Source organism: Hyperolius riggenbachi, chromosome 12 (genome assembly GCF_040937935.1).
Source record: "Hyperolius riggenbachi isolate aHypRig1 chromosome 12, aHypRig1.pri, whole genome shotgun sequence".
NCBI classification, from domain to species: domain Eukaryota; kingdom Metazoa; phylum Chordata; class Amphibia; order Anura; family Hyperoliidae; genus Hyperolius; species Hyperolius riggenbachi.
Genome location: NC_090657.1, coordinates 91,626,546 through 91,639,390, shown reverse-complemented (window position 1 = coordinate 91,639,390; position 12,845 = coordinate 91,626,546). Strand labels below are relative to the sequence as shown.

Below are 12,845 nucleotides of genomic sequence, written 5' to 3'. Positions count from 1 at the left end.
ATCCCTTCCAGTTCTGACAAGATTTTGTCAGAATTGAAATATACCAGTTGCTGTCATTTATGTATCAGCTGCTGTCAGTTACAACTGAATGTGCAAGGTAATGTCTATGTATCCCTATGGCTCGAGTGGGCGATATTACAGTTTAACAGTGTGCTGACCAGGAAGCTGTTATGGGGTAATGGCCTATTTCAAAATGGAGGACAGAGAATTCCATCAATCACAGTGGACATACAGAACGCAGGAGAGGAGAAAGAGATTGATGAGTAGACTACACGGGAGGTAAGTATGACCTGAGTATGTTTATTTTGACTTTTTATTTCCAGTTCAGGTTCTCTTTAATCAGTTGCTCTCAGTTATAACTGAAAGGACAACTGATTTCCAACATAATTCACAGGTTTTCCTATGGCACAGCTCACACGTAACGCATTTTAATTGAAATCTTTTTCACAATGCACTGCTATGGGGGAAAAAAACAAACAAAAAAAAAAAAAAGGTGCACCTCAACTGATTAAGTGTAAACAGGGCCTTAGGGTGCATACACACTCAATTTTGACTGGCCAATCACGGACCAATTTTACCACCTGTATACTACAGATTGTGTAAGTAAGCTCTCATACTGCATGAAAGTGGTAAAATTGGCCAATCAAAATTGGATGTGTGTATATACTCTAAAGCCGGATACACACTTTCAATTACGATTAGCCAATCCATTACCAATTTTACTACCTTCATGTAGTATGAGAGCTTACCTACAGAGTCTGCTTATAGCGCTCAAAATTTGACGACTCTCATGGAAGTGGTAACATTGGTCAGCAACTGGCCACAATTGAAAGTGTGTACCAGGCTATAGCCATAGTCCCCAAACAGGTGAAGTCAGACTGAAGTCTGAATGGAATAGCTGCATGCTTGTATAAGGTGTGTGACTCAGACACTACTGATGCCAAAAAGATCAGTAGTACAGCCAGGCAACTGGTATTGTTTAAAAGGAAACAAATATGGCAGCAACCATATCCCTCTCAGTTCAGAAGTCCTTTAACTTTTTCCTCCCTTGCTATATTCATATAGATGCACAAAATACAATATCATCCAGTTGTTGACTGAGATCATGAAAGAGGCCATTCTTGTAACTGGGGATACAGCCCATGTCACAAAGGGCTAATGCTCTGACAAAGTAGGACTACAGGTCATGTTACATGGACAACTTAGTCACCATGGGAGAGTTGCCACAAATAGTAGCAGAGACTAAAGTTAGATTTATCTTCACAAAGTTGTCAGCGTCTAGCTACTGAAACGGCGGTGTGACATGGCCCTATGAATCAGAATTTATCGAGAACATTGTCTGATATTCAATAAAGCAGTTGATTGAACAAAGACAATGCTCAAAAGTGCATTAGCCCATAAAAGCTAGATTTCACTACATTGCATTTAGGTCACCTGACAGATCATTTCTAGCGTGCAGCAATGGTTCACTACATCTACCGTGTCCCGATTTCTCTTTCCATTGCTTTTGCAAGAAAAACTCAAGGAAAATCCTCAGTATACTGTGTGTCAAAAATTGCTAGAAGATGTCACTTTTCAGTATCTGCAGATTCTGCACCTCCTCCCAGGTATAAAACTTTTGGCACAGTAAAAAAAAAAAAACACGCTTTTTGTCTACAGTACATCTATCCACACAATGCAAGATGCCTGCATTGGCTGGCTTTCTGGTTCTGAATATGGGGTCTAGAAATCTCACAACCTATAAGGTAAAAGCAGGCTGTGCCAGCATAGTGACTGATACAAGCTGACGCCCATCTCTTGTATATAAAAATGTGCAAAAGGAAGTGCGCTCTCTACGTATCTCTCCGGCAGCCACCGGAGGGATACGTAGAGTGCACACCTACTCTTGCGCAGACTGGCTGCGACTGGAGGAAGTTATGGGACCCAGTACCGGAGCTGCAGGCAGCGGAGGACGGCAGCATGGGAGCGATCCAGGCGCATGGAGCTGAAAGTTCATGCTGGATCCACATACCTCGTTGCCCGTTTCTTTCCTCGTCCCTCTGGTCCTAGTGATCACTCCTTGAAAAATCTGACTTTTGGCTAAACCCAAATTTTCAAACAGGAAGAGGCAGGCTTTCTAGGATGTTCCCTCCCATCAACAGGTCTAAGGAGTCGATACAAAAATCATCCGACTCCTCAGTTTGTAAAACCACAGATTCCAGATACCCAAAATGGCTCAGACTCCAACTCCCTAGTCTAGTACTTACCAGGGCTGTGGATTTGGTGCAAAAATCATCTGACTGCGAATCCCGACTCCTCAGTTTATGAAACCACCAACTCAGACTCCAGGTACCCAAAATTGCTCCGACTCCTCGACTCCAACACCCTCCCATTCCGTCCTCTTAAAGGGATTGAATGGAGTGGGGAAGGGAATGGGAAATGAGGATGATGGGAGGGAACATCATAGAAAGCCTGCCTTTTCCTGTCTGAAAATCTGACTTTAGCCAAGAGTTGAAATTTGCTAGGCGTGATTACAGGGACCAGAGGAAACAAGGAGAATGGACAATGCACAGAGTGTGCCTTACCTTAGGGAGCTTTGCCTCAGGTCAGTTGTGCTTTCAAGAACAACTGTAACAAGAGTGATATGGAGGCTGCCATATTTATTTCCTTTTCAAGAATACCAGTCTGGCTGATCTATTTAGCTGCAGTAGTGTCTGAATAACACCAGGAACAAGCATGCAGCTAATCTGGTCAGATCTGACTAGAATGTCAGAAACATCTTAGTTGCTAGTTTACTGAAGCAACTGGCAAGTCAGACTCTGTATGCATGGAAGTTGGTCTTGTCAGCTGGAAGAGACCAAGTAAAAAGTGGGGTAGTGCTGCCTCTTCAGCAGTCCTACTGCCAGATGAGGCGTTGTCAAGTACTGAAAAGTAGCTTTTCTGAGCATTTGTTTTCACCCAAATTATGTTAAGAATGTTATTCTGTTGCTGCAGTATGACTGACAAAAGGAATAGCAGAAGGTCACAATATTTGTTAAGCTAGCCATAAGTTGAGAACCCAAATTCGTAACTACAATGTAAATCATTGACCTACTCCATTGTGGTTCAGCAGAAACCTGATCAGGTGTGGGTCAAACTATTGCCACCGCTAGCGTACCATGCCGTACAGTATACATAAATGAGGCCATAGATTTACTGCTTTGCTCCTCCCCTAGCCAGGGGATAAGTTGGTGATAACTGATCAACAACAGATACAAAAGTTTGAATCTGTTTTCCTGGATATGCCCACCTCCATAGTGGCTTTCTGAGGTATAGATCACATTTTCCTCCATTATCCTGACCTGCAATGCTTACACACCATAAGAGGTGGGCTCCCTGCAACTTGTTCACAGACGCTACCACTTCTAAAATGTCAGAGTTCTGGGCAGGTAGTAAAGAACTTTTTACAGACAAGTCAGGGTACAATGAAACTAGTGTGCATTGCTGGGTACTTAGGAATACACAGAGACCACACAGTAAAGCCACCTTACCCAGTGGATGACCACAGCTCCGGCACTGTTCAGTCAGGCTGGCTGCAGATTGCTGAAGGTCCATTCTTGGTGCAGTTTGTGGATTTGGATTTTTCCATCCATTGCACTTACACACATCATTTGCCTGGCATATCAAAGGAGGAGAAAATGATGAAATGTGTCATACATCATTACACTGTCCAAGTAATGCAAGAACACTATAGAATGCTTATTACAGTCACCACATCACAAGGATTGCAGAGTTTAGATTAATCTGACATGAAAATAAAAATGCTTTAAAGTGAACCAGAGGTGAAAATAAACTGATGAGAAACAATTGAATCTGTCCTACTCCTAAAAATGACTTTGACATCTCATGGTTTTAATTTATGTATAAACATTTACAAAAAGTAGATTTAATGTTTAATTGTCTCTGCTCAATGGCTGTGTCTCAAGTGCCCCTGAGGGAAAATACATGAACTGTTGACCTTTTTTTTTATCTATCCCTTGCAGTCAGAAGCTCAGTTAGGGTACTGCGCCTGCACTGGGAAGGTAAATATTTACATCCGCGCTGTTCGGGGAGCTTTATCGCTGCCGCCGTGGGACTGAGGAATACGGGGGAAGCCTCAATAGGATCCCGAAGGCTTCCCCCCCCCCCCTGGTGAGTACCCCCCAGGGGAGGTTTTTCTCATTACAGGTTTTCTTTAATAATGTAATCAAATGTCTTATTTTTTACAATAGTCATTAAAATATTTAGTCAGTGTTTGCCCATTGTAAAATCTTTCCTCACCCCGATTTACATTCTAAAATTTATTACAGGTGGCAACATCTTTACTGCTGCCAGCGGCATCGGTGCAGAAGGTTTGTTTACTCAGTGATCCAAAGCCAGTAGAAATAATGCCAGATCTCTCTGCAGGGGAATTCTGCATAGTTAAAGTGCCTAGACTAAAAATCACTGGGAGGGAAGGGTTACATAACAAGATACAGCTATATGTAGATATTGGAAGGGTTTCTGATGCTGAAACTAGGATTAACAACATAAAAGTGGGTATCCTGAATCATTTACTACATTCTTCTACATGTCACTACAGTGCCTCTTTATGTAATGTACACATGCTCAATAACTGTAGCTCAGAAAGATCATCAGTTACCATTCGGTTTTGTGACTGAGCACTGTACAGACACATGGCATAGCTACAGCCCAGCAGCCTGTTCTATGAAGAGAGGAGGGGGCAAGGAGGAGTGGCATTGCAAGCCAGTGGAAGCCACAGCATGAGACAAAAAAGTGCCTGCATTTCACAATCTATCATGATGGATCACCAAGCGTGCGTTAACCCTACATGCATTGCATAACATTAATGCTACAACGTTCATATAACAAAACAGGCACTCTGCATGTGAAAAAAAAACAAGTATATTTCACAGTATGATCAGCTGCAATTAAAATGTGCATTCCCACTCATGGTATGTAGACAGTGCTTTAGGATTATGCAATCTATTATAAAGCCGAGATGTGTACACGTTCATACAATTTTATAGACAGAGAGTTCACACGTGGTACTATTATGCAATGCATTGTGAACTTACCCAAAACATGACACAAATCTAGATTTAGGCCTAGTTCACATTATAAATAGCCAGCGCTATCGCAAGCTCTGAGCGATTTATTGAGCGATTTTGAAAGCGCTTTTCTAAGCGCTTGTGTAGCATTGTTTTTTCACTTCCTGATGTCAGTCACGAAGTGAACTCTTTGCCCCAGAAATTAATAAATACAATGTATTTATTCATTAAAAGCACTCTGGAAATTGTTTTCTTTCAAAGTCTTTTTTAAGAGCCTAGCGATTTTTTATCGAATTATAAATGCTCAGAAAATGGTGCAGGAACCACGTTTGCGATTAGATAGAAAGCTCAGCGCTCATGTGAGAACACTCACATAGAGCAACATTACAGAAGCGCTTTTAGGCTGCTTTCACAGTGGGACGTTACAGGCGCACGTTAGAGCAGCCTGTAACGCACCCCCACCGCACAGCAATGAAAAATCAATGGGCTGTTCACAGTGCCCACGTTGCGTTACACAGTAACGCTTCACGTCAAGACAACGTACTGCATGCAGTACTTTATACGCGGCTAAGCCGCGTTAAGACTGTTTGCACATGCTCAGTACAGGTGTTTATTTTTATTTTAGGGGCGGAGAGGAGGCGTGGAGAGGCCGCTACGTAGCCAGGCACATGGCTACTTGGCATTCACTGCACTTGCAGTGTTTACTCTTTGGAGCGGCCGATGTTTGGCTGGCGGGACAACGTGATGCGGAGAGCTCCGCTCACGTGGTCTCCGCAGCGCCTCCGACAGAGCAGGCGCACCAAGAGCTGCTTGTAACGTGCTCTCGGTAGCGTCCTGCTCCAACACCACCAGGCGTTGCGTTAGGGGCACGTTATGTGCCCTATAACGTCCCCTAAACGCAACATCCAATCACCAGCGCTTAATAAAAGCAAAATCGTTCTAGGTGTGAACAAGCCCTCAAACTAGAGAAAAAAAATTCAAGCTTGCGTACAATTCAAGCATGCTTACATTGGTTTATCTCTAGACTTGTAAGATGGGCTGACACACTCCTTATGAGTGAGGACTAAAAAATTCAAAGAAAATACAAATTTCCATTTTGCAGGTAATTTACATTGGCACACCTGGATATGTACACATGCAAATGAGATGCAAGAACTGCACATTAATTAAGGATTAGGGGAATGCAGCTTTAATGATGCATCTCCTGTGCACATTTCTGGATCCCCGATACAAATTTTCGGGAGCTAGTCTAGTGGGGTACTTGGCAAGCACAGGCTTTCAGAAGGGGTACATACCCCTGGACGCTGTTACAAGGAGATGGAACAAGAACAGGAAGAAGAAAAAAAAAAAAAAAAAAAAAAAAAAAAAAAGCGTGCAGGACCCCGGCAAGTGAGTATGTGTTTACCCCAGATGCTGTCTCTCCCCCCTCCCTCCTGGCTAGCTATTCTGCAGGCATCTATTCATGGCTATCTATACCGGCTGCACCTACCCCTGGCTACCTATGCTGCAGCCACCTTTTAATGGTTACGCATGTTCCTGGCTATTTATACTGCAGAAACCTATTACTGGCTACACCTATCCCTGGCTACCTATACTGCGGTCACCTATTACTGGCTACACCTATCCCTGGCTACCTATACTGCGGTCACCTATTTCTGGCTACACCTATCCCTGGCTACCTATACTGCGGTCACCTATTTCTGGCTACACCTATCCCTGGCTACCTATACTGCGGTCACCTATTTCTGGCTACACCTATCCCTGGCTACCTATACTGCGGTCACCTATTTCTGGCTACACCTATCCCTGGCTACCTATACTGCGGTCACCTATTTCTGGCTACACCTATCCCTGGCTACCTATACTGCGGTCACCTATTTCTGGCTACACCTATCCCTGGCTACCTATACTGCGGTCACCTATTTCTGGCTACACCTATCCCTGGCTACCTATACTGCGGTCACCTATTTCTGGCTACACCTATCCCTGGCTACCTATACTGCGGTCACCTATTTCTGGCTACACCTATCCCTGGCTACCTATACTGCGGTCACCTATTTCTGGCTACACCTATCCCTGGCTACCTATACTGCGGTCACCTATTTCTGGCTACACCTATCCCTGGCTACCTATACTGCGGTCACCTATTTCTGGCTACACCTATCCCTGGCTACCTATACCGCGGTCACCTATTTCTGGCTACACCTATCCCTGGCTACCTATACCGCGGTCACCTATTTCTGGCTACACCTATCCCTGGCTACCTATACCGCGGTCACCTATTTCTGGCTACACCTATCTCTGGCTACCTATACCGCGGTCACCTATTTCTGGCTACACCTATCCCTGGCTACCTATACCGCGGCCACCTATTTCTGGCTACACCTATCCCTGGCTACCTATACTGCGGCCACCTATTTCTGGCTACACCTATCCCTGGCTACCTATACTGCGGCCACCTATTTCTGGCTACACCTATCCCTGGCTACCTATACTGCGGCCACCTATTTCTGGCTACACCTATCCCTGGCTACCTATACTGCGGCTACCTATTACTGGCTACACCTATCCCTGGCTAGCTATACTGCGGCCACCTATTACTGGCTACACCTATCCCTGGCTACCTATACTGTGGCCACCTATTACTGGCTACCTATACTGCAGCCACCTATTACTGGCTACACCTATTCCTGGCTACCTATATTGGAGGCATCTATACCTGGCTACCATACGGGAGGGGTAGTGAAACTCTGTAAAAACAGCGTGGGAGATTTGGGCACAGCCAGTGCTGCCATAGGCCGTAACAGGAATAACGGCTACAGCAGAGCTTGGTGAGTAATGTGGACGCCGTCAAGACAGAGCACAAATTACTCTAAAAACACTAATTTGGTTGCCAGCAATAGCTGTAAGCCAAATTACATCTTTCACTATCCATGGCGACCTAGAGGGGGAATAGTATTTAACGACACCAGGACTTTTGCAGGAGCAGGGTGAGCAGTTTTACAGCTTTACCCTGTGGGCAAATCTCCCAGCGGCTTAAGCACATGTATGCTGAGGGAGTGGGGCACATCTGGCGCGCACATGTGCACATTATTTAACGTAAGGGGGCCCCGGGTCCAAATAATTATATAATACCGTATACCATGGATTTTCATACTGTTGCAACCCTACTCCAATCACAGAACCGTCTACAATGCATTTCTATTAGCCACATTGGGTATCATTCATAAAGAGGCTGTCGGTAGTGCGGGAAAACACCGTTCTTCTCCGCAACCGGTACTTTAGACTTCTGGGTGGGCATTCATAAAGAAGTGTGTAGGTGCGGTGGCAGTGCGGAGATTCCCCGAACTAGGCTGGCGGTAGGCAGGCGGAGACACAGGAAGCTGCCGAGTTGATACATTTCTCCGTGTTCCGCTCTGCTGCAGCTGCCTGGGAGGTCTGTGTGTCTCCATTCACATGCATTGGTATCGCCACATCAGAGGGAGCGGGACTTTCCGACCTGACACCGCTGGCGGTATTCTTTATGAATTAACATTTTGCTACATTTGTTCCGTTAATCACCGCACAAGGCGGTGATTTATCACTCTGCTCGGTATGTCTTTTTTTCATGCAGAAAGAGCCTTTATGAATGCTGACTTTGCCGAGTGGTCGGTAAAGTCAGCTGTTTTTAGCATTTCCGCATGCGGAAATGCTTTATGAATGATACCCATTGTGGTCTTATCAGCTGAACGACGAACTGTACACACGCTCGATTTGACGTCCGGACGGGACATCCAAACAACCCGTCGTTTCGGAAAAAAAAAATCAGACGTGTGTATGGGCCTATACACACACACAAACACATTACCAACTATCTGCCAACTTGTCTGTAATTGCTGGGCATACACGGCTGGATTTTGCCGCTCGATTCTCACGCTCGATCGATTCCCCGCCCCGCAACGATCAAGCGGGAGTTCGGACATGTCAGAAATTATCTATCGAGCCATATAAATGGCTCAGAATCGAGCCGTGTATTCCCAGCATTAAGTCCCATTCACACGCTCAACAGCGGTCTTTTATGCAGCACAATTGTCAAACAGCTTTTGTTGTGAAACAAGTTGAAACAACTAAAAAAAAAAAAAAAAAAAAAAAAAGTCTTGAGATTGTTCAAAAAGCTGATAAGACTGATAAGAAGTCAATCCAACAGTTGGATTGACTTCTTATCAGTCTTATCAGCTTTTTGAACAATAGCAAAAGACTTTTTTAACTTGTTTCACAACAATAGTTGTATGGGGCTTAAAGAGGATCTGTAACATGAAAACATCCCCTGGGGGGTACTCACCTCGGGTGGGGGAAGCCTCCGGATCCTAATGAGGCTTCCCACGCCGTGCTCCATCCGTCAGGGGTCTCGCTGCAGCCCTCCGTGGAGTCCGGGCAGCGGTGACGTCAATATTTACCTTCCTGGCTCCTGCGCAGGCGCTCTGACGGCTGTCGGCTCCGAACTACACGGAAATACCCGATCGCCGTCGGGTCCGCTCTACTGCGCAGGCGCAAGTTGCCTGCGCAGTAGAGCGGACCCGAATGAGATCGGGTATTTCCGTGTAGTTCGGAACGGAAAGCAGCCACAGCGCCCCCGCTGGAGCCAGCAAAGGTAAATATTGAACTGACAGTCGGCACAGTCGCCGGCTGTTCGGAGGGCTGCGGCGAGACCCCCGTGAGACAGAGGACGGCGTGGGAAGCCTCATTAGGATCGGGAGGCTTCCCCCACCCGAGGTGAGTACCCCCCAGGGGATCTTTTTAATGTTACAGAGTCTCTTTAAAGAGAGTCTGAAGCGAGAATAAATCTCGCTTCAGACCTCATAGATAGCAGGGGCATGTGTGCCCCTGCTAAAACGCCGCTATCCCGCGGCTTAACGGGGGTCCCTTCACCCCCAAATCCCCTCCGTACAGCCGGGGAGCGCTTCCACATTGGGGCAGGGCTAACCGCCGCAGCCCTGCCCCACGCGCGTCTGTCAGCGCGTATCTCCGCCTCTCCCCCGCCCCTCTCAGTCTTCCTTCACTGAGAGGGGCGGGGGAGAGGCGCCGATGCGCCGCTGATAGACGCGACTGGAGGCAGGCTGCAGCCGTTAGCCCTGCCTCCAGGAAGAAAAAATACATGACCAATTTGCGACCAAGGTTTGCGGGGGTGGGTTTGGAGGTGAAGGGACCCCCGTTTAGCCGCACGATAGCGGCGTTTTAGCAGGGGCACACATGCCCCTGCTAACTATGAGCTCTGAAGCGAGATTTATTCTCGCTTCAGAGTCTCTTACAGGGCCCTTTTCCACCAGCGCGTTTGCACTGGCTGAATCGCAAAAACGCAAACCGCTAGCGATTTTACAATCGCTACGGTTTGCTTTTTAACATAGGAATCGCGGTAGGTCATTTCCACTACCGTGATTTGTTTTTGCCGGGAAAGCGAATGCGCGGCGGAGCGATATCTGCCGCGATTTTGCTATGCAGTGCATAGCATAGCAAAATCGCGGCCGCAAACGTCGGGAAATCGCCGGTAATTGCGATTCAGCAATCGGTAGCGTTCAGCGTGAACGCTAGCGATTGCTAGTGGAAAAGGGCCCTAACAGACAAGTTTGGTAGATGGTAGGTGTGTATGAACCTTAATGGGTAATAATCCTGGTGGGTCTAAAGCTGGGTACACACAGTACAATTTTCCATCAGATCGATCAGATAATTTCCGACCAGTCCGATCGATAACGCAATCAATTTTGGGTGGTTAACTCAAAATTGATCGCATAATCGATAAGGAACAATTTAGACATCTACACACGATGCAACTTCTTATCAGATCACCCGTCAATCTGATGGAAAATTGTACCGTGTGCATCAGGCTTAAATGGATATTTAAAGGACCTCTGTCGCGAAAAATCTTAAAAATGTTAAATATGCAAACATATACAATTAAGACGTATGTTTCTTCCAGAGTAAAATGAGCCATAAATTACTTTTCTCCTATGTTGCTGTCACTTACAGTAGGTAGAAGATTTCTGACAGAACCGACAGGTTTTGAACTAGCCCATCTCCTCATTGGGGGTTCACAGGGATTTCTTTATTGTTAAAATGCACTTAGTGAATGGCAGTTGCTCCGTCCAACTGCCAAAAAAAAAAAAAAAAAAAGTGTACAGTGAGCAGGGAGGCTGGTTAGCATCTTTGTATAAATCTTTTTCAGGGAATGTCTTTATAAAGAATAAAGGCCATGCTGAGAATCCCCTATGGAAAAATGGACTAGCCCAAAACCTGTCGGTAATGTCAGGTTTCTACTACCTACTGTAAGTGACAGCAACAGAGGAGAGAAGTAATTTATGGCTCATTTTACTCAGGAAGAAAAGTACTTCTTATTTGTATGCATTTTAAATTTTAATTTTTTCGCGACAACTCCTCTTTAAGTGTACAAAAAAGTTTTACTTACCCGGGGTTTCTACCAGCCCCCTGCATTCGACCTGTGCCCGCGCCGGTACTCTACGGTCCTCCGGTCCGCAGCTCTGTTTCAGCAACTGAGCCTGTTGCCAGCCACTGCGCTTGTGCGGCCGTGGCTGTGCGCATCCTCATTCGTGCTCCCGCCTTCAGGAGAGTCCTGTACAGGCGCAGTACAACAAAATCTCTACTGCGCCTGCACAGGAAGCTCCTGTCAACAGGAGCCACAACCAAGGACACACGATCAGGGCCACACAGTACCTGGAAACAGGCTCAGTCACCGAAACTGAGCCAAAGCAGGGGACCTGAGGATCCTAGAGTAGTGGCACAGGCACAGGTCGACTGCAGGGGGCCAGTAGAAGCCCCAGGTAAGTAAAACTGATTTTCGTTTTTTTAGTAGACTTAAGTATCCCTTTAAGATCTATTCTACTGGAATCCGCCACTGAGATGATGAAACTCCATCATGTACATTTGTACATGTACCCCAATGAGAATCTGTTCATTAGCAAAGCAATGTGGAACTCATTGTTGGGAATATATATATATATATATATATATATATATATATATATATATATATATATACACATATATATATATATATATATATATATATATATATATACACACACACACACAGAATATCCCCACTGCACACACACAGTCTCTCTATAGTGGACAGGAAGCGGTTGCTGCACACAGGTGATAATGGCCTTGGAGCAGAATGAATGGAAAAAGGAAGGAACCAAGTTTCTTCTGGGGAGGGAAGTTATAAATGCATGCACACAGATACAGCGCTGCTTACCTTACAAGCCGAGAACACGCCGAGCTTCTCCAGCTTCTTGGCCCGGGGAAGGGCCCTGACTTGAGCTTTCCTCTGGCTGGCTCTCTGCTGCTGGCTCAGGCCGGGCCTGGCAGGGTCGCTGCTGCCCGAGCTGCTTCCAGCGGCAGTGGCGGAGGAGGCGCTCTGGCCGGCGGCTGGAGACTGCACAGCGCTCCGGGACTGCGAGGCCTGGACCAGCTCAGCCATAGCAACGATGTACGCTGCGCACACTAGCAATAAAGCTTCCCAGTCCAAAGGAGCAGAAGCCGGAACTGCACAGGGCGCGGGTGAAAGGGATGTCGGATATTGTAGTCTTAAATGAAAAGCGTTGCTGTGTAAACTTGTGTATTTCAAAACACCCCCCCTAAAACACAGATGGGCATTGAAATGCAAATATTCCCTATTGTATGCAAATAGAGTACAGCTTTCAATTCACCCAAATCCCATGAGCTGTGTGTGACTGTGTGTCTGCCTGAAGTTTATTTACATGCAAACCTGGCAGGGCAGTTTCTAGGCTAAATTGCACCCAG

The 12,845-nt window shown here is 46.0% G+C and overlaps 1 protein-coding gene across 2 annotated transcripts in view; it reads right to left on the bottom strand.

Annotated features, from left to right (window-relative positions):
- The window catches only part of KAT2A (lysine acetyltransferase 2A), a 67,139-nt gene extending 54,605 nt beyond the window's left edge, over nt 1-12,534 (bottom strand). For both annotated transcript variants that reach the window (XM_068263055.1, XM_068263054.1), the window contains exons 1-2: nt 12,298-12,534; nt 3,510-3,633 (exon numbers count right to left, since the gene is read on the bottom strand). In XM_068263055.1, the coding sequence (XP_068119156.1) occupies nt 3,510-3,633; nt 12,298-12,522 (349 nt within the window). In that variant the 5' untranslated portion in view covers nt 12,523-12,534. The remainder of the gene's footprint in view (nt 1-3,509; nt 3,634-12,297) is intronic.
- Between the last annotated feature and the right edge of the window lie 311 nt (nt 12,535-12,845).